The following is a 27,869-nucleotide window of genomic DNA, read 5'->3' as shown; positions in this document are numbered from 1 at the left end:
CTAGCTAAATCAAAACTCCCGTCCATTTAGGGCAGCAGCAGATTTTCTCCAATTCAAAAATGACAAGGAAGCCTATGAATGAAAATGTTACAGCATGAATACCCCAAGTTACAAGGTCCCTGTGTGTTTGTGTGTCAAAAGCATGGGAAGCAATCAAGGAGCATTCACTGCTCATAGTTGTCCACCTTTCCCTTTTTTAAAAGGGAAATTCCCTTATTATGAATAGGATTCCTCACAAGAAAAGGGGAAAAGTTGACAGCTATGTCACTGCTACTTGAGAAAACATTCAGGAACTGAAAAGATCTTTTTAAAAAGATCACGTGCTCACTGAGTTTCTGAGCCATTTCCGGGAAGTGAAACTCCCAGGGGCTGAAAACTGAGAAAACGAAAGTGAGGGAGCCATGGCTGCTGCTGCTGCAGGGGGTCCCATCCAGAATCTTTGTGACGAAGCCACGTGCTCCATCTGCCTGGATTACTTCAAGGATCCAGTCACCGTCGCAGAGTGTGGGCACAACTTCTGCCGATCCTGCCTGATCCTGTTCTGGGGGGAATCGGAGGCAGAGGCTTCCTGTCCTCAGTGCAGAAAAACAGTCCAGAGGAGGAGCCTCATCCGCAACCGGCAACTGGCTAACGTGGTAGAAATAGCCCAGAATCTCAGCCTTCAAGAGGGAAAGGAGGAAGGAGGGAAAGGAGGAGTCTGCGAGAAGCACCAGGAGCCCCTGAAGCTCTTTTGCAAGGAGGATGAAGCCCCCATCTGCCTGGTGTGTGACAGATCCAAGGAGCACAAACATCACAATGTGATTCCTCTGGAGGAGGCTTCCGAGGAATACAAGGTAGGAGATCCCTGGATCTGGAGGGGGAGAAATAGCTGTGGGTTCTTCTTGGGAGCTTTTCTTTTTAATTCTCAGGTCCAAAGTAGGCATGGCATGAATTGGTGGTGGTTTATTAAGTAAAAAGCAGCCCAGGGGAAGCCTGAGGTCTGGGAGGAGGGAGTTGAAGTCTTTCTCTCTGCCAGGGGGACAAAGGGATCTTCCCTTGAAATACTCACAGCAGCTTCAAAGATATGTACTGGAACCGTGGGAGGGAGAGAAAGGCTTAATCTCATCCACATCCCCCAGCAAGGTTGCTTTGTACATATGAAAAACACTGCAAATGTACATTGCGCATACACAACTAAGTGCATGTCTCTTTTGGCTAGCAGGATCCCTCCTCAATGCCCTGCAAAGCAGAGAGCAGCAAGGGATCAGTTCCAGGGGGGGAGGGGCGGTGGCCAGAAATTGACCAGATGGTGCAGGATCCTCTCCTCACGTATCTGCTGGAAGCAGATTTAGGAGTGGGTGGGTGTGGGTGTGGGTGGAAGCACCTACTGGTGGGGAGCACGCTTATTCTGGGGGTGCTGTGGAGCCTGTGCAATGAGGTTTCAGTGGGGGAGGGGTGTCTGCTGAGGATCTCCTCCCACCCCAAATGGCAAAGGACTCCGTTGTTCAGAGTAGCATCTGCAAAGACTAGGGGGAAAGATGACTTTGCCATGACAACTCAGAATGGGACCTGTGCTATTATACATAAAAAATAAAACCCTCATTGTGGACCCTGCCTTAGCCCTTCCTCCTCCTCCTCCTCTTCCGACTTCTCCCTGGGACCTCAAGATGAGAAGTCAGGCTAGAACTTTCCTCAGAGAAGTTCAAAGGAGCAAACATGGCTGCCTTTGCTCTTCTCCAGATTACGTAGTTTGTTGCACTAGAAAACTTTCCCATCCCAGTTCTGCCGTGCTTTTCAGCCAACCTGGGGTGCCCTGAATGATGCTCAGGGGTGCTGCTGGCAACACTGGTCTCTGTCCCTCTTTCCTTCCCTCCCTCCTCGATGCCATAGCTGCCTCCCAAAGGCTTGCGCAGCTCTTTGTTGCAGCAGCCCTGGCTACAAGCTCCGCTGGCGAATGGTGCCTCTGGGGCTGGCCAGGGGGTCTTGGCTGCCAGGAGCTGAGGCGGCCTCGGAGGAAGCAAGCAAACTGGCGAGGGGCCCTTGCTATTGGGAAGGGACAGACAAGTCCCAGGCCCCTGTGGGGCAGCGTGAGGAGGCACCTCTCTTTGGGGCAGCTCAGAGACCCAGAGGAGGACTCCTAAGGAGAGGGGAGAGGAGGCTGAGAGAGCCCTCCACAAGGGAGAGTGTTTGAGATAGGGTGAGGGGCTGCAAGCTCTGCAAGCAAGGGGGGACCTAACTGGGATCCTGAGCCCCACAGGGACACCACAGAAAGAAGGTAGTTGGACGAGGGAGTCATGCACCCAAAAAAGGTTGTACTTTTATTTCCTCTAGTAAAGTACAGTGGTACTTTACCTCAGGATGAGAACAGAAATTGCGTGGCGGCAGCAGCAGGAAGCCCCATTAGCCAAAGTGGTGTTTCAGGTTAAGAACGGACCTCCAGAACAAATTAAGTTCTTAACCCGATATACCACTGTACTTTGCTATTATAGCAAGACCACTGGACCCAAGAAGCCTGTACAGTGGTGCCTCGCAAGACGAAATTAATCCGTTCCGCGAGTCTCTTCGTCTTGCGGTTTCTTCGTCTTGCGAAGCACGGCTATTCGCGGCTTAGCGGCTTTAAGAAAAAGGAAACAAACTCGCAAGAACTCACAAGACGTTTCGTCTTGTGAAGCAAGCCCATAGGGAAATTCGTCTTGTGGAACGACTCAAAAAACGGAAAACTCTTTCGTCTTGCAAGGCATTCGTCTTGCGAGGTACCACTGTATAATATCCATCTCCTCTCTCTGTGTCTCAAGCAAACCTAAGTTTCCCTTTTTATTTTCAGGGAGAGATCTGTCACCGCCTGGAGATTCTGAGGAAAGAGAGAGAGGAAATTCTGGCCTATCTAGCAGCCCTGGACAAGGAAAGCAAAGACCTCCTTGTAAGTGTCTCTCTTGTTACTAGTGAGGGAACAAGCACTGGAAGAATTGAGTCAGGACTGAGGAGGGATGGGGAAATCTGCCCATTTCAACTTTCCCCCATTCTCCTTTTTCCATATCAGTTTGTTTGTTTATTTATTATTATGAAAATGAATAAAATGCTAAGGTGGCTACCTTCTTGTACAAATATTTTGATATGTACTTTACCCTCATAAATACATTTTTTGTGAACATTACCTGGCTGGGTCAACCTTGAAAGATTCAGAGGTGTGAATTTCAAAAGATTGCTCTGTTTCAGTCTCCATATTTCAGTCTCCATCACGTTTCAATGCAGCTAAATTGAGTTTATTTCCCATTGTCATTTATTATATGAATAGCAGTGAAGGAGAAGCCTGAGGACTTGTGAGCTGAGAGGGTGGAAGTGGTTCAATTCAAATCCTGATTTACCATAAATATTACTAAAGAGTTGTCTTTCTAAATGTGCACTCATGTTCATTTTTAGGATACTCAGGCTATTTTGAACCTTTAAAGAAAACAGGGGAGCTCTGGGGATGAACTCTGCACTGTCCTCCTCCTGCTGCTGTTTCTCTTGCCTTCCTACATCTAAATGGCACCAGCCTAAACTGAGGGGAGTTTTATGTCCCTGGATGTTCTCTGAACAACTTCAAACTCTGGTTATGCCATGTCCCAAAACATGCAGGGAATATCCATGGCTAGAAAAAATGCTCCTTCCTTTAGGCTGTAGCTCTCTGCAAAATAGAAGTCAACAGAAACAGCAATGGAGAGGGCCTCCCCTCAAAATAAAGGTTTACTTCTTTAGTAACTGGAGGTTTCATGTCTATTAAAAATCAGAAATGTCCTCCCTGTGGAATTCTCACAATTCTCTTCCTGATGTTTTGAGGGCTGAGCACCTTCCACACTCTGACCTCATCTTTTCTTGCAGAAATTAACAGAAACGGAGAGGCTGAAGACTGTGGAGAAGTTCAGAGAACTGCGCCAGTTCCTGGAAGAACAAGAGAAACGTCTGCTGACTCACGTGGAAGAGGTGGAGAAGGAGATTGCAGGGAGAAGGGATGAGCAGCTGGCCAGACTCTCCAGGAAACTCTCCTCTCTTGAGAGGATCATCCAGGAGATGGAGGAGAAGAGTCAGCAGCCAGCGAGTGAATTCCTGCAGGTAAGATGGTGGCAGGAACAGCCCAAGGCTCCAGGAGAAGGCTGCCCCTTTCATGTACGCAAGGAGTGCAGGGGCTGAGTTGATGGAGCCTCTAGTCAGGTTTGTAATGGACAGGAAGACCCAAGAGACCTGGGATGCTGAACTCACCTGAATGCAGACTAGAGATTCGTCTGTGTTCTTGATGGAAAGGGAGCTGATCTTCTGCTCTTTGCTGATGCTTTGTCTCCGAATGCCCTTCAGCTGTGATGCGGAAATGTGAACAACCTGATACTGGAAAAATTAATAACTTCTGATTGGAAAAATAAAAGCTGTGAGAAACCCAAACTGGCTGATTCCACCATCCCTACCCAAAACCTTGGCATATGCCAGGCAGACTGACATCCGAGGGGCAGGGTCTGAGGGGTCTTCCTAGTCTGGCCTGTGGTGTGCAGTGAATTCCCTTCTCTTTTCCCCTCTAGGATGTGAGAAGGACCCTGCAGAGGTAAGTGGATCTGGCTCATTTCCATTAGCATCACTCTTTGAAGCTGAGATGCCGGAACCTCAGACATGGCCCTCCAGGGGCTGCAGGGGGGAGACTGTAGGACTCACTCCCTGCAGCACCTCACAGGTGAAAGTAGAGCCCCCTCTTCTGAACTTGTAGCCCCCCAATTCTCCCTCCAAGGATCAAGGTCAGCTGCCTCCTCCCTCCCTCCCCACATCACTTCACAAAGGGATGGGGGCTCTTTTCTTTCTCTTGCACTTTCTGTTCTTGGACTTTTTGGTAATTTCAAACATCTAGAAGAGAAAGTGCCAAAGATGCTTGGGAAGAGCTTAGGATGTACCAACAGATTTCAATGTCCAAGTAGCATCTTGTCCAAGTAGCAGCCGCCCAACTCTTGGCAGCTTTGGACATCCCTCACATCCTCTGGAGAAGCTCAGGGAGGGAGGGGTTGCAGGCATTCCACCTCAGGGGTTTGGTTCTTAAGTCCTGGGACCTTCCCAGAAAGTTGTTAGGGGGCAGCATAGTTTGAAGCCATGGGAGCCCTCCGGTGGTGTCGCTTGGGGTTACATCCTGTCCCTTGTGATGTTGAGCATCCTTACGAAGCCACTGAGAGCCATCCTCAGGGGTTTTGGACTGAAGTCTCATCTGTGGTAGAAATAAACCTATTGGGAAATAAACTTCCACGTTGTTCGTCTTATTGAAATCTCCTGCAATAATTAGGGAGATGGGGCCACAATGGGGCCATTCATTGTTTTTCTTTTCACCAGGTATGAGGAAAGAGAGAGTCCAGAGAAGCCACTGGCTTTCCCTCCAGAGCTGAGGAACAGGATCTTGGAATCCTGTGATCTAAATCACCTTGTGAAGAATACAATGAAACAATGGAAAGGTAATGAAAAATGGCTGCCAGGATTTCACCCTGGGAATTCTGTTACTTCTTCAGAACTGAACATGCCAGGCTCTTAGAATCATAGAATCATAGAGTTGGAAGAGACCACAAGGGCCATCGAGTCCAACCCCCTCTTATTGCATGGAATTTAGTAACTCCAGGATCCCTTCCTTCTTGGGGCTCCAGCCTTCATTTCCTGTCCCCCAGAATGGCCCATGTATATTGTGACGCTGGATCCTGTAAAGAAAGACTGAACCAGAGTGTAGAGCAAAGTCAGGATTTTTTCCTCCCATGTGCTTCTGTTTACAGCTATACGAAACCTCCTTTTCCTTGTGGTTCCCTGTCTGCACAATCTGGGGTTGTCCTTTTGGAGGTTCTCCTTCTCTGAATGGAGTCAAAGGGCATTAAGAAGCCCCCAGTTCCCCCTCTGCCTCCTGCTCAGGCTTCTTTCTCAGCCGTGGAGCCAAGGCCTGAGCCGTCTCCTCCTCAGACGTCCCCCTGCAGCTGCCATATCTAGGGTTTCAGCCTTCAAGATCTCCTGAGAGTTCCCCCATTGAGAGTGGAAGCAAGAGCACATGAGAACCCAAAGGGCACAATTATGCTTGTTAAGAACCTTAAAGATTTGTAGAAGGTTTGTGAGGAAGGACTTACTTTTGCCTGGGAGCTCTGCCAATTCTTCCTCATCAAACTTTGCTTCTCCTTATGTTTCACAATTTTGGTTTTAATGATTCCCCCCACCATGTTAAGGCTGCCTCCATCTCCCCTCTGCCTCCTTTTACGGGATTCCTCTTGCTCTGCCTCCCCTCCAGTCCTCCAATGTAGAGCCCAATTTCAGGGACAAAGTTCAGAGACCAGCAGGATTCATGCTGAATGTTTTTATTCTGCTATTTGTAAGCTTGCTTTATGATTGCTGTGTTTTAAAGCTTTAGTTATTTTCATAGATTCTTCCTATGATTTTCTTGTTTTTAATTATTTTTCTGCTATTTAATAATAATACTAGAATTTAAGGATGTTACATTATGAAGTGTTACTTTTGTACGGAGATTTAATTCTGGTGGAAGAGTGTTGCCCTTACACTTTATATCTTTCTGCTTCTTCAGATGCTCTGCTATTCAGAAAACAGTTTCAGAAAGGTAAATTTCCAGGAGAGGAACAATTTCACAGGAGGAATGGGGACTGATATTTCATGGGTGTTGAACCGTCTGTTCTGCAGACTTTGGGACCCCCATCAATGGCGTCACTCTGGGTAACAGTCCTCTAGTGGTGTTTGGGTTCTTTGTCTGTCCCATGAATGAACTGGGAGAGGGTTTGAAGGCTTGGACTGGGGGCAGAGCTTGGCCCTGCAAAGAACCTGCGCACCAGTCTGAGTTCCATTCCTACCTAGGTGGCAAACCTTTTAGGGACCGAGTGCCCAAATTTATATACTGTTTGATTGTGGGGAAAAGCACAGAGCATTAGACTCAGATGTAAGGCACCTGGCTAAACTAATCTGCAGCAGAGAATCCCAACAGAGCAGCATCTTAAGCTAGCGACATGCTGCAAAAAAACCCCCTTCTCTTGTGGCTGAACTAAAAGGACGCTGGCTCAGCTACGAGATCTTGACAAAGGAGTCTGGGAGGGGAAGAGTTAACATCCCCCTGCCCTTAAGGAGAGTCCATATGTACATGTTTAACAGTTTAATAAATTGTTCTGTGCACAAAGATGTGAACATGAGCCCAAATACTGTCATGTGGCAAGCAAGGGAGCAATATGTATTATTGTTATTTTGTTGTTGAAAATTAAGAAGATTGCTACTAGCAATACATCACAGCTTCGAAAGCCTACATAGAGTATTTCAAATGAGAGTTGTCAGTGATCCATGGTTAAAAGAAGAAGTTGGCAAATGTGTCCTCTTTTGTGCTTTTCAAAATAACCCTACACTTTCCTATCACGGCTGTCTTAGCCCCTAACTTTTGAGTTATTCCTCCTTCCCTCAGGGAACTCGTCTTATGGTTTATATTAAATCCAAAAGAGAAGCATGGAATAAGCAGTCCTTTGTAAAATTCCCCTGCCATCTGCCTCTTCTTCCTTGGTGGCAAGGCCTAAACGTCCAAGATGGCAGGGAGGAAGGCAAGGAGAGACCAAGTGAGTGAGAGAGATGGAGAGCAGGAATAATCAGGCTCCCCATGTAATACAATTTTCACTTGTGGGCACGAGGGCCCAGAATGTGATCCCCACGAAAGTGAGGGGAGGCCTATATGTGGTTTAATGTTGTATTTTTATGCTGTGAACCACCCTGAGACCTATGGATGAAGGGCAGTATACAAATATAAATTATTATTATTATTATTATTATTATTATTATTATTATTATTATTACTACTACTACTACTACAGGGGGGTCCTCATCTCCCAGCCCAACCCAGAGGTCCCCAAAGGCCAATTTCCACAGAGATTGTCAGAGGAAAGCAGCTTCTCTCCTCTCCTGCCTCCTCCAATTCTCCACTCTTTCCCCTTAGATAACACAGAAGAGATGATTAAAAGGGTTCCTGGGTGGTTTTTCCTCTCAGAAAATGCCTGGGATGAGAGAAGGGCAGGCACAATATACATCGGATATAAGAAAGTGAAGAAAACTGATTTAAAAAACATCAAGGAAGATATTTATTCTGTTGAAAGTCTGCAAGGAGTCGTCTCAGTCTTGCATCCGATGCAAAGAAATCCCCTTGATCTGAAAGGGAATCTGGGGTTTTTGGGTGTGTGTTTTTTTATTTATCAGGATGTCCGTTTCTGTCTCTCAGCTGACTCTGCCTATTCTTCTCTTTCCCTCATCTTCTCCCCAACAGCAAATGTCACTCTGGATCCAGACACAGCCCATCCCAAACTCATCCTGTCGGAGGATGGGAAAAGCCTGAGAAAGGGAGACAAACGTCAAGCCCTGCCTGATAATCCCAAGAGATTCAGTGACTGGCTTTGTGTGTTGGGACGTGAGGGATTCACAGCAGGCAGACATTTCTGGGAAGTCATTGTCGGAAGTGGGGAATGGTGGGGTTTGGGGGTCGCCAGGAAGTCTGTGGAGAGAAAGGGCTATTTCGATTTCAGTCCTGAGGGAGGAATCTGGGCTGTGGAGAAGAGGGGAGGGGAGTACTGGGCCTGCAGCTCCCCTGTTTCCATTCTTCTGTCCCTGAGTGAGAAGCCCAGGAGGATCCGGGTGACTCTGGACTATGAAGGGGGACGTGTGTCTTTTTCGGACGCTGACTCAGGAGCCGAACTCTACACGTTCTCAGGAGCCTCGTTCTCTGCAGAGACCCTCCTCCCTTTCTTTCGTCTGTGGGGAAATTATAAAACCCACCTCATTATCTCCTGAGGAGACTAAATCTGCCTCTAAGGCCCAGCAGGAGTTTCTCTCCAGACCAGAGTGACTGACATAAAAACCATTTACCCGCCAAGAGCAGGTTGGGCAGTTTTCCAAGGGCCCTTTGAGAGGATTCCTTCCAGTCAAAATCAGCAGAAATAACCAAACAAAAATGGGTTGCTCTTCCTTTGCATTTTCTTTCCTTTTCCCAGAATTCCCTCTGCAGCTCACTTCTTAGAGAGACAGTCACACTTTTAGGAATCCTAATAAATTTTCTTACCTTCAATCTTGTTTTCCTTTTGAGATGTCTGATTGGGCAGAGCGTGAGACTCTTAATGCCAGGGTTAATCCCAGGGGGTGAGACTAGAGGATCCTCAGGGCCCCTCACAATTTGCAATTCTAGGAAGCCTTCCTCTCCCCACAAGTCCTTATGCAGCTGTGAAAATGCATGCATCATTGGAATAATAGAGGACTAAAAATGAACCCCTTCACCCACATCAGGCAAGATAGCTCCTTGCTCTGGGGACCTCAAACGGGAAGAAAATGTAAAAGAAATTGAACAGGGCTTCAGCTTCAAATATCCTCTGCAAATACAGCCTCACCTTCTTTACACTTGGTCAGAAGTAAACCCCATTGCATTCAGTGGGGCTTCTGCCCTGTTAAAATTTGTGTTTAGGGTTGATGCGTTGACGTTCCTTCTTTACAAGCTGGATTCTGTACTGCATATCGGGGGCATCAAATGGGGTGTCCTCTGGATAGTGCTGGACTCTTAATCCAAGGGTCACCAGCTTGAGCACCATGTTGGGCAAAATATTCTTGCATTGGTTGCCATCTCTGCCTCCAGTGGCAGTGAGTTCCATAGTTCAATTATCTGCTGCACAATGAAATGCTTTTATCTGTCCTGGGTAGGACAACACTCAGCTTTCTTGGAGGGCCACGAATTCTAGAGCTGAGGGAATCTGCAGTGTGGAGATAATGTTCCTCTGCCTCCATCATGGGGACCAGAGCAGGGGGTGGGCAGTTTATTTGCCCACCCGTGCAGCCCGCCCCGGGTGTCATCACTGAGAGGGGTGACAAAATGCCAGCTGCTCTCCCTGCCCGTCCATGTCCCGCCCTCGCTCGGGTGCTGTGTGTGTGTGTGTGTGTGTGTGTGTGTCCGTGCGGCCGTGCTCAATGCTGTGCTGCTCACGGGGCAAGGCAGCCTCCACTGGGCTTCTCCGTATTTCCCCTACTATTGCTTTAAAGCCTTTCCCACAAACTCATGGGGGCTTTCCCCCATGTGTTTTGTTCTTTGCCTTCCTCCCTGGTTTTTTTTGGGGGGGGGGCTCCTTTTCGTTTCCTGCCTTCCCCCCTCACCACGTTTATTAACAAAACTAAGGATTCGTTTTAGGCAGTTTGCTAGGTAAAAGAAGAAACATAGTCCATAGAAGCAGCATGGGCTAGTAGTCTCTTTCCTAGGAGTTTGAAGCAATGTCCTGTCAGAGGATACCGTTCAACTTTCAGGGATGATCAAATTTATTATTTTAACTAACATACAACAGTTTTATTTGCAGCATACTGCACTCATATTTGGGGAGGGGTGTTTGTGTGAGTTCGGGCTCTGCTAAGTAGCGTTCGCTGTCAATGTGACATCTCAAAGTGGGCCTCCCCATCCCAAAATTTGAACCCGTGTCCACTATGCTACACAAGCTTAGCAAGTCCTCCTTCACTGGCCTTGATCGCTCAACAGAAGGAGAGGTTTGCACAGAGCCCTTGACTTTTAGAGATAATGCTGCATGCAGGAGGGTTTGCTAGAACACACACACACACAAATGCCACATCTAACAGCATTGGGAGGAGGAGAGAGAGGATCGCCAAATGATGGAAGCATGCCTCCACGTCAGCCGCCCGATCTTTGCACCTCTCTCCTGTTCAGAATGGAAGGGAAGGCGGGCATACAGTCCGGGCGTCCAATGGAACTTGGGCATATGGAAAGGGGGCGTGTTCACTGCAGGAGAGGCGAAGTCAGTACAAACAGGAACTGAGTCTTTTGTGCATTGTGGATTTTTGAGGGGATATTTACAGAGAACTTTTGCAGGCACCACAGGAGGTCCCGGTGGGTATACCAGCACCCTCAGGCTGCCACATCAGAAACCCCGACTTAAATGAACATTTCTGGCACTCATTTTCCACCGTGTCCTTGTACCTATCTAAAGAAGGGGTGGATCTCAAACCCATCTTTCCCCCTCCGCTGTGAGCACGCCTATATCATTGGGCTGTCATACATACGAAATTTCCCAGGATTTGTCTTTTGAAAATAGCGTCCGGGCAGAATTTTCAAAAATCGGTTAAAATGTCCAGAAAAATCTGGACACGTGGCAGCTCGAATCAGCAGTGTTGTTGTTTTTTTGGCAAATTTGCTAAAAAAAGTAGCTTTAAAACATTCTCTTTTTTTTGCGGGGAGATCTTGCTCAACAACATCTGTGTCTGGATTTTCGCTTTTTGGAATATGGCAACCCTACTACTATATCATGTCCGCAGTGTGCGAATCCACCCGTGTCTGAGGAGGCTGCATTTTCCCCGCAAGCTCTCCTTTCATCCGGAGCATGTAGAGTTTCTCCCCCGTGTGGAGTCTCTGATGAGCAATGAGGCTCTGGCTCCGGTTGAAGGTCTTCCCGCAGTCCGAGCAGATGTACAGCTTCTCTCCCGCGTGCGTCTTCTGGTGCGTGATCAGGCTCTGGCTCCGGTTGAAGGTGCTCCCGCAGTCCAAGCACTTGTACGGCTTCTCTCCCGTGTGGATTCTCTGATGAGTGATGAGGTTCTGGCTCCGGTTGAAGCTGCTCCCGCAGTCGGAGCACTTGTACGGCTTCTCCCCAGTGTGGATGCTCCAGTGCCTCGTGAGGTTCTGGCTCCAGCGGAACGTCTTCCCGCACTTGGAGCATTTGTACTGCTTTTCGCTCATGTGGGTTCTCTGATGTGTGGTGAGGCTGCTCCTCCAGCTGAAGCTCCGCCCGCAATCTAAGCAGGTATACGGCTTCTCGCCCGTGTGGCTTCTCCAGTGTCTTTTGAGGCTTGACTTGAGACGGAAGGCTTTCCCACAGGCGGAGCAGGTATAAGGCTCGTCTCCTAAGAACGCATCGTGGCCTGTGGCATCACTCGAGCTTTCCTCACACACCGCGGGCACGTCCCTGCTCTCTCCTGTGGGGATTCTCGGTTGACCTCCAATACCACCTGCCTGAGGAAGTACAGAGTTCTCTCTCCGCCTCTGCGTCGTTCTTTCTTTCCGCTTGTTTGATCCACGTTGATCTCCTGAGCTTTTCTTCAGCTTTCGAAGCTCAGCCTCCTCCAAATGCACCCCATTCATGTGTTTGTCACCTGCTGAAATAGATAATAAACAAGGTGGGGAAAAGTAGAAAGGAAGAGATGGATTATGGCGATATAATGAAGAAAAATGTGACAGGAGAGGTTTGGGCAAGAGAATAATACTGTCTTCTGTTGACGTAATACCTCATAAAAGAACATAAGGCCTTATACTCAGGGCTTGTCCATACTTTGGCTTATCCCATGCCGGCAAAGCATAGGGCTCAGCAGTTTCCCACTTTCCCCATGCTTTCTAGCCACAACTCTGAGCGGTTTTGCGCATGCCCCACTACTTTCCACCAAGAAAACCCTCTTTAGTAATAAGTCGGAGCAAACATGTGGAACGCCCTCCCACAAGATGTCAAAGAGAACAGTATTGAAGAACATCAGAGCCCACTGAATCAGGCCAGTAGCCACCTAGTTCAACATCCTATTCCTACAGTGGCCAACAAGATGCCTACGAGTATCTCACACAATCTTTGTGCAACAGCGCCACTCGCCCCACTTGTGATCCTAAGCAACTGATATTCTGAGGCATGTTGCCTCCAACAGTAGGACACGGCTAGCTTGGCTAGTAGCCCTCTCCTCCATGAATTCGCCTAATCTTTTAAATCCATCCAAGTTGGTGGCTGTCACTGCCTCGTGTTGGAAGCCAACGCCATAGTTTAATTATGTGCTGTGAGAATGACGTTATTTGGTCTGTCCTGAATCTTCTAACATTCAGCTTTCTTAGATGTCCCCGAGCTGTAGTGTTATGAGAGAAAGAGAGGAAAAAACCCTTTTTCTCTACCCACTTTCTCCTCACCATGTGTAATTTTATACAGTCAAACCTCGGGTCCTGAATGTCTCCGTTTTGGAATGTTTCGGCTCCCACATGTCGAAAACCCAGAAGTAAATGTTCCAGTTTTTGAACGTTTTTCGGAAGCTGAATGTCCAACGCAGCTACTACTTGAGTGCAGGAAGCTCCTGCAACCAATCGGAAGCTGTGCCTCGGTTGTTGAACATTTTGGAAGCCGAATGGGCTTCCGGAACAGATTACGTTCGACAACCGAGGTTTGACTGAATAACTACAGTGGTATCTCAGGTTAAGAACTTAATTCATTCCAGAGGTCTGCTCTTAACCTGAAACTGTTCTTAACCTGAAGCCCCACTTTAGCTAATGGGCACTGCTGCACGATTTCTGTTCTCATCCTGAAGCAAAGTTCTTAACCTGAGGTACTATTTCTGGGTTAGCGGAGTCTGTAACCTGAAGCGTCTGTAACCTGAAGTGTCTGTAACCTGAGGTACCACTGTATATCTTGTCTCTTCTTATTTGTCTTTTCTCTTAAAGTAAAAAGCCCCTAATCATAAAATCATAGAATTGTAGAGTTGAAGGGACCAACTAGAAATCCTCTAGTCATTTGCCCGAATGTGGGGCTCAAACCCATGACCTTGAGATTAGCTAGTGTACCGACTGAGCTATCAAGTTGTTGCAATCTTTCCCCATGATCTTTGCTCCGTTGCCTTGACTCATTTTGGTTGCCCTTTTCTGAATTGTTCCAACTCCACAATATCCCTTTTAGGGTGAGGCAACCAGAACTGGACAAAGGATTCCAAGTGCAGTCACTTTAGACATCCCCCCCCCGAGTAGGAACCCCCAAATTAAAGCCCTGCCAGGCTCTTTGTGGTAAGCAATGGATTGTAACAACAGGTCCTTACTTGGGGAGCTGCAATCCCTTTCATCCTCCTGCTTGATCTCCCTGTGGGACTGGCTCTGTGAGGTTTCCAACAAAGCCTGTTCATCGTCAGGGAAGCTGACTGTGATCACGTGAAAGTGCTCCTGAAACAGCAGACAAGGAATTATTACATTTATATAACTCTCTGCCATCGTGCATTCCTGGTCTGGGAAACACCTAACATATGACAGTAAAAACTCGAAAGCATTTTGAAGCAGAAGGAAAGGGGCTGCGTTAGGGCTGCCTGTGAGCTACCGAGCCCAATTCATGGGTTTAGTACAAAGCCCAAAATGGTTTGGGGCCTAAGGGAGGGAGTCCCACAATATCAACCTTCCTGGGCCCTACAATCAGCAAGGAAGGCCCCATTGGCAGTGCCACCTCTGGCTGCCACCCAGTTTGCATTGACCCATGACAGGGCCTTCTCAGTGGTGGCTCCCCATCTGTGGAACGCTCTCCCTGGTGAAGTGCCTCCGTCTCCCTCATTGTTGACCTTCAGGAGCAATTTAAAGCAAGTTTAAGGAAGTTAAACTTGCTTTAAGTTTAAGGAAGCCCGTTTCTCAGCTGATCAAGGCAATTTGAGATGGCGATATGTTATAGCTTCCCAAATGCTGCCAACACAGTGCAGGCAGGCAGGCAGAGAACAGTGAGGTAGACGCTGTGCTGGCAGTGGCTGCAATATATCCCCAGTTCAAAAAGTCTGAAACCAGTATTGTGGTTTGACCATCATACCGTTTAATTGCAATATTGCCCAGCTCAAACTACTACCGGAAAGGCTTCTGGCCTAGAGAACCCAAGGTTCCCAGGCTACTACGAGAAAGGCCTTGGGCCTAGAAAGCAAAAGGCTCCAATGCCAGGACAGGCAATGTCCTTTTGCCCATTTCGAACTTCTCTCCTTTGCCCTTCACCTGTTCTTCCTCCTCCTTAGCATCTTGCTGCCTCAGCAGGAAATCCTCTGCCAGGTCTACCGCCTGGGAGCAGGTCTCTGGGCCGCGATCCCTGACCCAACTCTGGATCTCCGCTGGCAGGATGGCCAGGAACTGCTCCAGGATCACCAGCTCCAGGATCTGCTCCTTGGTGTTCCTCTCCGGCTTCAGCCACCGGTGGCAAAGATCCCGTAGCTGGCTGCAAACCTCTCGGGGGCCCTCAGCCTCCCGGTACCTGAGCTGCCTAAAGTGTTGGCAAGGTACATCTGAGCTGACGGCGGCCTCCTCGCTCAGGAGATCATGTCTTTCTCTCTTGTGGCCTTGCACCATGGAGTCCTGTTGACTCGGTTTCTGAGCACATGGCAGGATTTGGGCCAATTGCTCTGCTGCAACTACTTTAGCTTCAACGCAGAGAACAGTTTTTGGAAGTGGTGGAATTCCCTGTCCGGAGCAAGGGGCCCGATTTGTCTTCATGACCTCCTGCAACTGAGCTTCATATTGGTGGGACCAGAGACCCACATCTGGTTCTGCTTTAACAGATAGGGCTGTCCACTGACGCCGAAGAGCTTCTCCCATTTCCTCTGATTCCGGCTGGGGGGCAGCTGACGGCTCATCCTGGGTCTCCCTTTTAAGTCCCATCTGCGCATCCTGAAACTGGAGACCAAAGGCTGACGAGGATTCATAATCTGTAGTCATTTTCCTCCGACGGGGGGAGAGCCAAGTTGAAGTCAACCTTCACATCTCACAGGAAGAGGCCACCTGCGCCTGAATCAGAGCCTCCAGAGATACTTTCTTGAAGTCCGTAACTGGAAGCCCTTTCACCTGAGGGAGAAAGAACACAGACAAACAGGAGTTAGACAGTATATTTGCAGGGATGGGGAACCTGTGGCCCTTGAGAAGCTGCTAGACTATGACTACCACCATCCCTGGTCACCCCTGATGGTTAAAGATAAAATAACTGAGCATATAGAGGACCAATTCTTGCTGAAGCAGAAACAGCATGGCTTCTACAAGGAGATGTCCTGCCTTGTGAAGCTTTTAGAGTTATTTGAGAGTGTCAGCAAGCACACTTAGGCTTTCAAAAAGCTTTTACCAAGGCAACTCACCTAAGACTCCTGAGTAAGCTTAGCATAATAATAATAATAATAATAATAATAATACTAACTTAGAACTAACTTAGTTGGTCTTTAAGGTGCTACTGGAAGGAATTTTTTGTTTTTAATAATAATAATAATAATAATAATAATAATAATAATAATAATAGATGGCTCCCTATGAAGGATCTTGAAGCCATTTCACAATACTGTACTATATAGATACAGTGGTGCCTTGCAAGACGAAAATAATTTGTTCCGCGAGTCTCTTTGTCTAGCGGTTTTTTCGTCTTGCGAAGCACCCCTATTAGCGGCTTAGCGCTATTAGCGGCTTAGCGGCTATTAAAGGCTTAGCGGCTTAGCGGCTTAGAAAAAGGGGGGGGGAGCGAAAAAAATCGCAAGACTCGCAAGACGTTTTCGTCTTGCGAAGCAAGCCCATAGGGAAATTCGTCTTGCGAAGCGCCTCGAAAAACGGAAAACCCTTTCGTCTAGCGGGTTTTTCATCTTGCAAGGCATTCGTCTTGCGGGGCACCACTGTATAGATATATTGTGCTTGGGCTATTTCTCTCTCATGCATATTTATAAAGTTAAAATGATTTCTGCCTATGAACAACTGCATATCCAAAAACAATTAAAAACCCTTACATATATAAAAGTGGATTTGAAATCCAACACAGGCACAGACTGGGATGATGATGATGACAATGACAATGACAATGATAATAATAATTTTATTATTTGTACCTCACCCATCTGATTGGGTAGTGATTTGTGGGAGGGAGGTTGGCAAATTTTTAGGTAACATTCAGAAAGGAGCAACTGGACAGGGCAAGTGGAAGAAAGAGGCCTCCCCCAAGAAAGATTGGGCTGAAAACAGAAACGATGGGAAGAAGGGAGAGTAAAACTGATGGTCTTACTGGGGAAGATAATTGGGAAAGTGATAGTAAACACTTTATTTATTTACGCATAACGAAACTGCGTCTTAGAGGTAAAGGTAAAGGGACCCCTGACCATTAGGTCCAGTCGCGGACGACTCTAGGGTTGCGGTGCTCATCTCGCTTTATTGACCGAGGGAGCCGGTGTACAGCTTCCGGGTTATGTGGCCGGCATGACTAAGCTGCTTCTGGCGAACCAGAGCAGCGCACAGAAACGCCGTTTACCTTCCTGCCGGAGTGGTACCTATTTATCTACTTGCACTTTGATGTGCTTTCAAACTGCTAGGTTGGCAGGAGCAGAGACCGAGCAACGGGAGATCACCCCGTCGCGGGGATTTGAACCACCGACCATCTGATCGGCAAGTCCTGGGCTCTGTGGTTTAGACCACAGCACCACCCGCGTCCCTTAAGCTGTGTCTTACTCCTACTTTAAAAAATGGCATTGTCCAGGGGAGGGGAATGTCTGTGCCACACTAGTGGTGAGGAGCCTCTTTTTACAGCCGCAGTCTGTCCCCAAATATTAGGTGCCGGGGGTTTAAACAAGGGCAGCCGAGCCATTTTCATAAGAACCTAAGAAGAGCCCCCTGGATCAGGCCAGTGGCCCACCTAGTCTAGGTTGGTGGTCTTCACTGCCTCCTACATAGCTGTCAACTTTTCTTGCGATGAACCCTATTCAGAATAAGGGAATTTTCCTTTTAAAAAAGGGAAAAGCTGACAGCTAGGGTCTCCTGTGGGAGGGAGTTCCGAAGTTTAAGGATGTGCTGCAGTTGGGAAGTCCGTCCTTTTGCCTTCGCTTCCAGTGCCAGGGGACAAATGGACTGCAGGAGGACCTCTGACCTGCTCTGCGCGCCGTTCCCACGTGCATTGTAAGGTTTGCTCCCTTAAGGGAGAGGATCTCGGGGAGAAAGGGGGTGCTTCCCTCCTGCACCCCCACCCGAGCCCCCAGCCCACCCCCTGCCTCTCCTTCTCTGCACCCTGCGCCTTTCCAACACCCTCCACCCACCCAGTCTCCCTTTATTATTGAACTCGGTGTCAGCTGCTCACCCTGCTCACAGCTGCAAAGGAGCCATTTCCACCCCTCCAGCGAGGAAGAGGAGTCCATTACTGACCTCCCTTTCCGTCCGCCCCCCCCCAGCTTTGTTGAGCCTCTCTAGGAATCGGATTCTTTGGATTTAACCATTATAGACCCATTTGCAATTCCCTCCGCCCGCCCCCCCCCGCCCCCATCCCTGCAAGTGGTGCCTCCCAGGCCGAATTTCAGGGCTCGTTTGCTGCATTTGTAAGTAAGCGCAGAAAGAATGCACATGGATATCTAATGGGAGGGTGCATAAGAACATCGAGTCCCCGGAGTCTAAAATTCCCAAACTGCACCCCTGCAGTGATTTAAATATTTTTTTTATTTTATTTTTTTAAAAGCAAAACGCATGCAACTTTTTTAAATGAAAAAATTGTATTTTTTAAAAAAATCAGTTAACATAATTATTACAAAATATTGCAAATACATACATACATACTGTATAAACAAAATAAAAAAATTCCTTCCAGTAGCACCTTAAAGACCAACTAAGTTAGTTCTTGGTATGAGCTTTCGTGTGCATGCACACTTCTTCAGATACACATGCACACGAAAGCTCATACCAAGAACTAACTTAGTTGGTCTTTAAGGTGCTACTGGAAGGAATTTTTTTATTTTGTTTTGACTATGGCAGACCAACACGGCTACCTATCTGTAACTACATACTGTATATATTTCAAATAAGAACATATATATGAAAAAAAGAACAAAAGAGAAGAAAAGAAAAAAGAAGAAAAAGAAAAGAAGAAGATAAGTTGAGAAAAATTCTTCCAAGTTTATTCTACAAATAGCTCAACATGAAAATAATAATAAAATTTCATTGGTTGGCTTCCGTCGCTTACACTGCACTTCCTATATACATTTTAAGCAAGACTGTATCTGTTATTCCGTATTTTTCCCATACAATCTGACACAAATATTCTAATCAATAAGTTTTCTAAATCTTTCATAAATCTATTCTAAACATGCAACTTTTTTTGACGGAGGGGGTTTGGTCTTTTTTTTATGTGAGGCTCCCATGACACTGTCAGCTGCATAGTAGGCAAACAGATTTTTTAAAAAGAAGAAAGAAATACAGAAAACATAGGAAAAAATAAGAACCTCACATTTTATTGATGGGTGTTGTTAAAAACTGTTTGCAAATTAGTTAAATATATTTCTTTTTTAAAAAAAGTTTTTTATTTAAATTTTTCAAATTTATACATTTCATTAGTTTTACAATCAATTTAACATTTCAAAATTTGACTTCCTTCCCCCTTTCTGCGGTTCCTTACATTTATTTTTTAATTCATTTAACTTGCTCATTTAATTATCTATTGTAAGTATATATCTTCTGTAAATATTCAATAAACCATTTCCATTCTTTCATAAAAAGTTTGTTATCTTGATTTCTTATTCTTCCAGTAAGTTTTGCCATTTCTGCATATTTCATAAGTTTTTGTATCCATTCTTTACTGGGATGCATATAATATTTCTACAGCCGTTGCCAAGAAAAAGTAAAATACAATACAATAAAATGGAGAATAAAGGGAAATATATCTAGCTATTTAATATGATATTTTGTTAGTGCAGTGGTATCTCGGGTTACAGACGCTTCAGGTTACAGACGCTTCAGGTTACAGACTCGGCTAACTCAGAAATAGTACCTCGAGTTAAGAACTTTGCTTCAGGATGAGAACAGAAATCGTGCTCCAGCAGCAGCAGCGGGAGGCCCGATTAGCTAAAGTGGTGCTTCAGGTTAAGGACTGTTTCTGGTTAAGAACGAACCTCCGGAACGAATTAAGTTCTTAACCCGAGGTACCACTGTATTATTGTGATAGTTTTCCTTTTATTGAATCTTGCTAGTTGTTCCCCAAGAAGCCTGGGGCAGCAGTGCCCTCTCTGTCTGCCTGCCTCTCTCTCCCTCTTCACACACACACACAATTTATCTTCACAAAAACCTCAAAAGGGTGGTTAGACTTTAAGGTAAGGGCTGGCCCAAGCTAATGCAGTCAGCATCATGGCTGAGTGGGAACTTGTTAAGGGCATCTCAAGTTCCTAAATGCTGGGAAATTGCAAGGATATCCAATGAAGCTGAACATTGGAAGATTCAGGGGCAGATAAAAGAAAATACTTCTTTATGCAGCTTGTTGTCAAACTATGGAACTCCCTGCCACAGGGATGGCTTTGAAAGAAGATGAGACAAATTCATGGAGGAGAATTAATGGACTATGAGGAATTAGACAAATTGACAGGAAGGATTCGAAACCTGCGGGACCAAAGATTCTTAAAGGGCTGGAGTAAATATTTGAACTATTTGAAAAGCAACTGTAATAAACAGATTACGCTAGTAGGACTGCAAGATGTTTTGTAAGGAGGATTATGCGAAATATTGCAAGGAAGATTATGAAGAGAATATTAGTTAAGGATAATTAAAAGTAATAGAGAAATTAAGAAATGCAGATTAAGCGATAAAGAATGGAAAATCTTCAGAGGTAGTTGATGGAAGTCTAAAAAAATTGTATAAGATAAAAATGTATGTTAAATGACTATGTTAAAAAATTAATAAAAATGTATATATGTATTTTAAAAAATTATGGAGGAGAGGCCTATCGATGGTTACTAGCCATGAAAGCTATGCTCTGCCTCTGCCAGTGTTTTCCAACTTGAGTCTCCAGCTGTTTTTGAACTACAGTTCCCATCATCCCTGACCATCAGTTCTGCTAGCTAAGGATGATGGGAGTTGTAGTCCAAAAACACCAGGAAACCCAAGTTTGGGAAACACCGGCCTCCAAGGTTGGAGACACCAATGCTTCTGCATGGCAATTGCTGGAAACCACAGGAGGGGAAACTGCTTGAATCCTGCTTGCTGTTTGAGACCAGGATGCTGGACTAAATAAGCTGCTGGCCTGATTCAGAGGCTCTTTTATGTCCTTATGTAGAGCAGCTGATCTACAAGGCAGGCTTAAGCAGTATGTGGACCGACAACTCCCAGAAGTGCAAACTGGATTTCGAAGGGGCAAAGGAACCAGAGACCAAATTGCAAACATGCACTGGATTATGGAGAAAGCTAGAGAGTTCCAGAAAGACATCTACTTCTGCTTCATTGACTATGCAAAAGCCTTTGACTGTGTCGACCCCAGCAAACTATGGCAAGTTCTTAAAGAAATGGGAGTGCCTGATCACCTCATCTGTCTCCTGAGAAATCTCTATGTGGGACAAGAAGCTACAGTTAGAACTGGATATGGAACAACTGATTGGTTCAAAATTGGGAAAGGAGTACGGCAAGGCTGTATATTGTCCCCCTGCTTATTTAACTTATACGCAGAATTCAGCATGCGAAAGGCTGGGCTGGATGAATCCCAAGCGGGAATTAAGATTGCCGGAAGAAATATCAACAACCTCAGATATGCAGATGACACAACTTTGATGGCAGAAAGTGAGGAGGAATTAAAGAACCTTTTAATGAGGGTGAAAGAGGAGAGCGCAAAATATGATCTGAAGCTCAACATCAAAAAAACGAAGATCATGGCCACTGGTCCCATCACCTCCTGGCAAACAGAAGGGGAAGAAATGGAGGCAGTGAGAGATTTTACTTTATTGGGCTCCATGATCACTGCAGATGGTGACAGCAGCCACGAAATTAAAAGACGCCTGCTTCTTGGAAGAAAAACAAAGACAATCCTAGACAGCATCTTAAAAAGCAGAGACATCAACCTTGCCAACAAAGGTCCATATAGTTAAAGCCATGGTTTTCCCAGTAGTGATGTATGGAAGTGAGAGCTGGACCATCAAGAAGGCTGATCGCCGAAGAATGGATGCTTTTGAATTCTGGTGCTGGAGGAGACTCTTGAGAGTCCCATGGACTGCAAGAAGATCAAACCTCTCCATTCTGACAGAAATCAGCCCCGAGTGCTCACTGGAAGGACAGATCGTGAAGCTGAGGCTCCAATACTTTGGCCACCTCGTGAGAAGAGAAGACTCCCTGGAAAAGACCCTGATGTTGGGAAAGATGGAGGGCACAAGGAGAAGGGGACGACAGAGGACGAGATGGTGGGACAGTGTTCTCGAAGCTACCAGCATGAGTTTGACCAAACTGCGGGAGGCAGTGGAAGACAGGAGTGCCTGGCATGCTCTGGTCCAGGGGGTCACCAAGAGTCGGACACGACTAAACGACTAAACACCACCACCACCACCACTTTAAACAGCCCAGCTTCCTCCAAAGAAAGAAGGGAAGGGAAAGAAAGGTGCACCAGGAAGATTCCGCTGGCGTTTTAGTTCCCCCATGCGCTCTCCATTTCCTGTCCTCTCTAGGAATCTCCAGCTCAAGCCCTTTAACCCCTTTAGTACCACAGCTGAGTTGTTGGTGGGGTTGCATTGCCCTGGGCAGAGCGGGGCATTAGGGGAACTTCCAACATGGGCAGAACTTGTGCTTGGGACAGATGAGCTGCCCAGCTTTTCAGAGCCTGCGTCATGGCAGGCAGGAATATGAAGGGTCCGGTGGGCCCTCTGAGCATATGCAGAGTGCATTCATTGCCCTTGGGGAGGTGCCGCGCGGCTCAGTGGAAGAGCACGCGGTTTGCAGGCAGGAGGGCCAGAGTTCAAGCCCCAGCTTCTTCCAATATGTAATTGCTGCATTTGCAGGGGGGTTGGACTAGATGACCCTCGGGACCCCTCCCCGCTCTGTGGGGATTTGCACAGCTGATGAAAATGGGGACACCCTACTCCATACCCTCCAATATTTCTCTTGATAAAATGTGTGTTTTTATAAGATCGTGAGGCTAAAGGTGTTTCTCTCTTTGGTTGGGTTTTTTGTTTTTTTTTACAGGCACATGAAGGGTTACATTGTGAGTGTTTTGGTTCCTAGAGAGACTGAAGGAGTTGGGGGTGAAGGGGAAATAAATGTGGGCTGCCCACTTCCTGTTCTGGATGCTCCCCACCCTCTCCAGCCCCTCTGTTGCAGGATACAGCCAGACCAGAAAGAGGACAGCCTCTGGGGGGCTGAAGCAGATCCAGCGCAGTGGGGCAGGATGTGCTGTGAGTTGCATGTGGAGGGGGAAAGGGGAAAGTTTCTAAATCTGCAAGTGCTGCAGAGCAGATGCAAACCCTTGCCCTCTGCCACTTCCGTTCACTTTTGACCTAGATCTCTGATAAAACAGAATTTCGTATGTTTTCCTGTACATGCGTTTCCCTGTACACCACCTCTGTCTACAACTACAGAGTCTCCTCCTCCTCTTCCTCCTCTTCCTCCTCTTCTTCTTCTTGTTCTTCTTCAGTATTTTAGTATTTTATTTCTCCTTCATAAATGCTACGGTTTGCCATTGCATCTTTTTGGCGTTTTAGGATGGGAAAGTAGCTTTCGTGCAATTGGGGTGGGTGTGGGGTGAGATAGGAGAAAGTGAAGAGGCAGTGGTTCGATAGAGGATTCTTGCAAAAGTGGGGAGGCTTTTAAGAAGAGCGTCTCCCCCTCAATACACACTGAAGTTGTGCCATAGAACATCCTGATACAGTAGATCGATATTTTTAATCAGCCACCAAGCATTGCAATTTGTGCGCAAAGAAGAGACATATATGAAGGCAGCTAAGCAGACCACGCTGCCCAATTTAAATTAAAACCCACACAAAATTGAAAGTTCATTGTTGTGACCCTTATTTCTAACAGCAACTCCTAGAAATTTTGCGGGTTTTGCTTACCTTGGTCCACAATGAGGGAACAAGTCACACAATAATCAACTGAGTGTATCTGAAGAAGTGTGCATGCACACGAAAGCTCATACCTAGAACTAACTTAGTTGGTCTTTAAGGTGCTACTGGAAGGAATTTTTTGTTTTGAATAATCAACTGGACATCCTAGTTGAGATAATAATGGGGTGGTAGGTTAACACTTTACACAAAACTCTGTTATGGGGTTTGTTTGTTTTTACTTGAAAGTTAAATTTGAGGTTGTTTCCTAAGGAGTGTCAGGGGTGTGAAACAGCAAAGGTGACTTCAGGTAGGATTGTGAGCAAGCATAAAATTATGGAATTAACCAGGTGTGTAAGCGAATGGATTCAAAGGAAGAAGAGGTATTACCGAGAATCACTTATCTAATAAGAACACTGGGAGTGTGATTTCTTTTATTTATATAAATATATATATATATTCCTTTTTTGTGTGCCATATGGTTAGAGGAGAGAACTTTGTTTATTGCATTTGTATGTCACCTCTTCCTGCAAGGAGCTAAAGGTGTGGCCTACATGGGTTCTCTTCCTCCTCATTTAATCCTCATTTAACCCTGCCAGGTAGGTCAGGCTGAGAAGCAATGAATGGCCCAAGGTCACTTAGTGGGTTTCATGGCTGTGGGGTAATTTTAACTCTGGTCGCTGAGGTCCGAGTCTGATAGTCGAACAGCTCGCATCATCCCTGACCTCTGGAGGGCTACATAGGTCAGTCACGCCGAGTTGGAGTGCTGGACTAGGAAGAGGGAGACACGAGTTCAAGTCTCCACGTGGCTGTAAAGCTCATTGAGTGACCTTTAGCCCCTCACGTTCTCTCTCAGCCTAAAGACTACTTAACTGGGTTGTTGAGAGGATAAAATGACAAAGGAGACAAGCATTGGTCCATCTGTGGACGATGTTGTACCATTGGTCCATTTAGCTCAGAACTGAAATGTTCTTTCCATGATGTTGCGTCAGCTGCTAGACCCAGATAGCAGGCCCAGTTTAGCAAAGCGCTTTTAACTGGTACCCTGGCACAAGGGCCTGAGGCTTTTCAAAGCTTGCCAATTATATTTGTAGTTGTGCATATAGAAAAGGTTCAGTCTAGCTGCACAAGCTCTGATCATGAAGAAAGTGCCTGAAGGAAAGGGAAAAGTTGAATGAGCACGCTCAGAAAAAAGGCAAGGCCTTCTCAGTAGTGGCACCTACCCTGTGTAACACCCCCCATCAGATGTCAAGGAAATAAACAACTATCTGACTTTCAGAAGACATCTGAAGGCAGCCCTGTTTAGGGAAGTTTTTAATGTTTGATGTTTTTCACTTTATTATTATTATTATTATTATTCTGTTGGGAGCTGCCCAGAGTGGCTGGGGAAATCCAGCCAGATGGGTGGGGTATAAATTATTATTATTATTATTATTATTATTATTATTATTATTATTATTATTAACATGGAAACCCAGCTTATCCCGAGCTCTGCATGGAGATGCAAAAGATTGAACCCAGGATAGAGCAAGGCAGATGCTCAGCCTGAAGGCTTAAAATATGGTTTCTCTTTCAGAACGACTCAACAGCCAAAACAACTTGGTTTTTTGCTTATTTATTCCACCTTTTGTCTTCTTCCTTCAGGGAAAAAACGTTCCTTTCTTGCTGGCTGGAAATTTTGCTGAATCCAGCATAAAGTGACCATCTGACAGGAGTGACTTGCTTGCGGCACTCTCGACAGATCCTGCTGGTGTGTCCTGGAGGAATCAGCCTGGCGGATGAAAACATGAGATGCGCTTATTTTAAAGGAGGTGCGACTGATGGAAAGGTCCTCCCTGGCACCAACTGTGGCACATCCACAAAGGCACAAGTCTCTCACACGTTGGATAAGAAGGAGTAAACTCTTTGTTTAGCTCTTTCTTTAAGGAGAAGGCTACAAATATTCTGTTTGTTTGTTTGTTTGTTTGTTTGTTTCTTTTAGGCCTGCAGGTCTCGATGTGGCAACATTTCAGAACCCTTGTCCTTCCAGTGATGGGCTTTCCAGCTTAAAATAACACTTTCTACGCTCTCTGTGGACATTGCCTCCGGTGTTCCGACGCCGCCGGACAAAATGGCTGCCGAGCTGAGGGCCGGCGGAGTCATGAGTCTCCCTTTGCAGAACGTTCTAGAACACGAGGCGATCCCTGGCGCGAAACTGAGGGAGGGATCCCAAGTGGGGCTTCTGGAATCCGAAGGGGAACGGGTGGTCCCTCGCGTCATCCAGGTTGGGACCATCGGGGAGCTTCTGGGCTGGGTGCCCCCCCAAGAGTTGACCCAGGGGTCTGAGGAGGGCTTGGCGCAACGCTGGGAAACTCAGTGGCAGGAGGTCCTAAAGGCCGTGCAGCCCCTTCCCTCCGGGTGGGGAAGCCAACAGCCGTCGAAACCGTTGCTGTGGGGCTCTTGTGAGGCTGTGACGGTTGCTGGCCAGTGGCCCAGCGGAGATGGAGTCGCTCAGCTTCTGGTGGGCAATGGCAGGGGAGATCCAGCAGCCTTTAGCAATCTGGTCACTGGTGAAAACAGGACGTCGGAGAAAGAGGCTGTGGGAAAGAATGACACTGGCACTGATGCGCAGGGCAGACGTTTCGGGCAGTTTGGCTACCAGGAAGCCGAGGGACCCCGAGAGGTTTGCAAGAAGCTCCGGGAACTCTGCTGGCAGTGGCTGAAGCCAGAGAAGCACACCAAGGAGCAGATCCTGGAGCTGGTGGTCCTGGAGCAGTTCCTGGCCATCCTGCCTCCGGAGATGCAGAGCTGGGTCAGGGCCCGTGGCCCTCAGGCCTGTTCCCAGGCGGTGGCCCTGGCCGAAGAGTTCCTCAGACGCCAGCAACCAGAGGCCGAGGTAAAAGGGAGAAAGTTTTAAGATTTTATTTTAAATCGTTTTGATTTGATTTTAGAAATGTAAAATTAGAACAATCCAAATGTATATCCATATACGGATTACATACGCTTCAGGTTACATACGCTTCAGGTTACAGACTCCGCTAACCCAGAAATAGTACCTCGGGTTAAGAACTTTACCTCAGGATGAGAACAGAAGTTGTGCAGCGGCAGCGGGCGGCCCCATTAGCTAAAGTGGTGCTTCAGGTTAAGAACAGTTTCAGGTTAAGAATGGACCTCCGGAACGAATTAAGTTCTTAACCCGAGGTACCACAGTACAGAGATTACTCTGAATCTCAAGACTTCCCCCCACCCCCTCCGTGGGTCCTATTGTCAACATTTACAACTGCATATTATTCCATAGTCTGTATTTTGTATCACTCCATATTGTCCATAATAATTGTTTCACTACAAGTGAGATTAAAATCCTGCTCATGTTTTTATCTGCTTGCAATGGTCTCCTAAATAAGTTTTTTAAAAATCCCATTCCTTTTATAAAGTTTTTGTCCTCTTGTTTCCTGAGCTTTCCAGTCCATCAGCTTAGTTTGCCATTCCTCTCTGATAGGGCCTCTGTCTTCTTTCCATCTCTGAGCTAGTAACATCCGTGCAGCAGTTATTGTATACATAAAATGTCTTCTTTGGAATATACCGTATTTTTCGCTCTATAACACGCACCAGACCATAACACGCACATAGTTTTTAGAGGAGGAAAACAAGAAAAAAAAATATTCTAAACGAAATAGTGATATATGATTTTTGTGGTTCATGCTGTGGCCACAGACATGTGATCTGACAGTGAGTTTGGAGTAGCCCAATGCAAAAATCCTGAGGATCCATGTGGATCCATGCTTTGTAACCACGGAGGAGGGAAGGAAGGGGAACCATGGATCCTCTGCTCCCGACTGCAGCAGATCCCCCTCCCCGCCACCCACAGGCATTCGCTCCATAAGACGCACAGACATTTCCCCTTACTTTCTAGGAGGAAAAAAGTGAGTGTTATGGTGCAAAAAATACGGTAATTCCTATAATTCCTAATAGAAAAGCTTCTGGTTTTTTAACAAAAGTTATTTTAAACATTTTTTTCATTTCATTATATATCATCTCCCAGAAAGCTTTTATTACCTTACACGACTTATTACCACCACACATGATAAAAGGTACCTTCTTTTTCTTTACATTCCCAGCAGGTATTTGCACTAGTTCTATACATTTTTGCTAACTTACTAGGAGTCAAATACCACCAGTACATCATTTTCATATAATTTTCTTTCAGTGTACAGCATGCTGTAGATTTCAGATCCGTTTTCCATAACCTTTCCCAATCTGCCATCTGGATATTATGTCCCAAATCCTTTGCCCAGTGTATCATTGCTGATTTGACCTGGTCGTCTTTTGAGAAAGTTTTAAGATTTGATTTTCCTCAGGGTGAGCCTGAGGAGGGTTCG

The 27,869-nt window shown here is 46.4% G+C and overlaps 3 protein-coding genes across 9 annotated transcripts in view; 2 read left to right on the top strand and 1 right to left on the bottom strand.

The window, feature by feature from the left end:
* Nucleotides 1–373: 373 nt before the first annotated feature.
* Nucleotides 374–9,055, top strand: LOC309336928 (zinc finger protein RFP-like). Of its 2 annotated transcripts, XM_081853447.1 has the most exons (7): nucleotides 374–833; nucleotides 2,804–2,899; nucleotides 3,841–4,071; nucleotides 4,530–4,552; nucleotides 5,320–5,438; nucleotides 6,539–6,571; nucleotides 8,261–9,055. In XM_081853447.1, exons 1-7 carry the CDS (start codon nucleotides 402–404, stop codon nucleotides 8,779–8,781), a joined length of 1,455 nt encoding a protein of 484 aa, XP_081709573.1. In that variant the 5' UTR covers nucleotides 374–401; the 3' UTR covers nucleotides 8,782–9,055. The 2 variants fall into 2 exon arrangements, with proteins under 2 accessions (XP_081709573.1, XP_081709574.1); XM_081853448.1 differs by lacking the exon at nucleotides 6,539–6,571.
* Nucleotides 9,056–10,266: 1,211 nt separating this feature from the next.
* LOC309336810 (uncharacterized protein) lies at nucleotides 10,267–17,904 on the bottom strand. Of its 2 annotated transcripts, none has more exons than XM_081853165.1 (4): nucleotides 17,820–17,904; nucleotides 14,729–15,568; nucleotides 13,807–13,927; nucleotides 10,267–12,126 (listed from the first exon to the last, which is right to left on the bottom strand). In XM_081853165.1, exons 2-4 carry the CDS (start codon nucleotides 15,440–15,442, stop codon nucleotides 11,273–11,275), a joined length of 1,689 nt encoding a protein of 562 aa, XP_081709291.1. In that variant the 5' UTR covers nucleotides 15,443–15,568; nucleotides 17,820–17,904; the 3' UTR covers nucleotides 10,267–11,272. The 2 variants fall into 2 exon arrangements, with proteins under 2 accessions (XP_081709291.1, XP_081709292.1); XM_081853166.1 differs by having other exon boundaries at nucleotides 10,267–12,123.
* A 4,816-nt stretch (nucleotides 17,905–22,720) lies between these two features.
* LOC309336632 (uncharacterized protein) overlaps nucleotides 22,721–27,869 on the top strand; it is a 40,079-nt gene continuing 34,930 nt past the window's right edge. For 2 of the 5 annotated variants that reach the window (XR_014154058.1, XM_081852700.1), the window contains exons 1-2: nucleotides 22,733–22,866; nucleotides 25,156–26,386. Coding sequence is in view for 4 of the 5 variants with exons in the window: in XM_081852700.1 (XP_081708826.1) it covers nucleotides 25,622–26,386 (765 nt within the window). In the remaining variant the exon portion in view is untranslated. Of the gene's footprint in view, nucleotides 22,867–25,155; nucleotides 26,387–27,869 lie in introns of all 5 variants that reach the window. The other 3 variants (XM_081852702.1, XM_081852701.1, XM_081852703.1) reach the window with 3 other exon arrangements.

This window comes from Podarcis erhardii, assembly GCF_964252035.2.
Source record: "Podarcis erhardii genome assembly, chromosome: 2".
Classification (NCBI taxonomy): Eukaryota; Metazoa; Chordata; class Lepidosauria; order Squamata; family Lacertidae; genus Podarcis; species Podarcis erhardii.
This window is presented reverse-complemented; position numbering and strand designations above follow the sequence as displayed.

Excerpts from the sequence above, each read along its gene's own strand:
- LOC309336928 (XM_081853447.1), top strand. The coding sequence starts at position 402 with ATGGCTGCTGCTGCTGCAGGGGGTCCCATCCAGAATCTTTGTGACGAA. Across the intron at positions 2,900-3,840 it reads AGGAAAGCAAAGACCTCCTT|AAATTAACAGAAACGGAGAG; the intron begins GTAAGTGTCTCT and ends CTTTTCTTGCAG. Across the intron at positions 4,072-4,529 it reads CAGCGAGTGAATTCCTGCAG|GATGTGAGAAGGACCCTGCA; the intron begins GTAAGATGGTGG and ends TTTCCCCTCTAG.
- LOC309336810 (XM_081853165.1), bottom strand. The coding sequence starts at position 15,442 with ATGACTACAGATTATGAATCCTCGTCAGCCTTTGGTCTCCAGTTTCAG. Across the intron at positions 13,928-14,728 it reads CTAAGGAGGAGGAAGAACAG|GAGCACTTTCACGTGATCAC; the intron begins GTGAAGGGCAAA and ends CTGCTGTTTCAG. Across the intron at positions 12,127-13,806 it reads AAGGGATTGCAGCTCCCCAA|CAGGTGACAAACACATGAAT; the intron begins GTAAGGACCTGT and ends TATCTATTTCAG.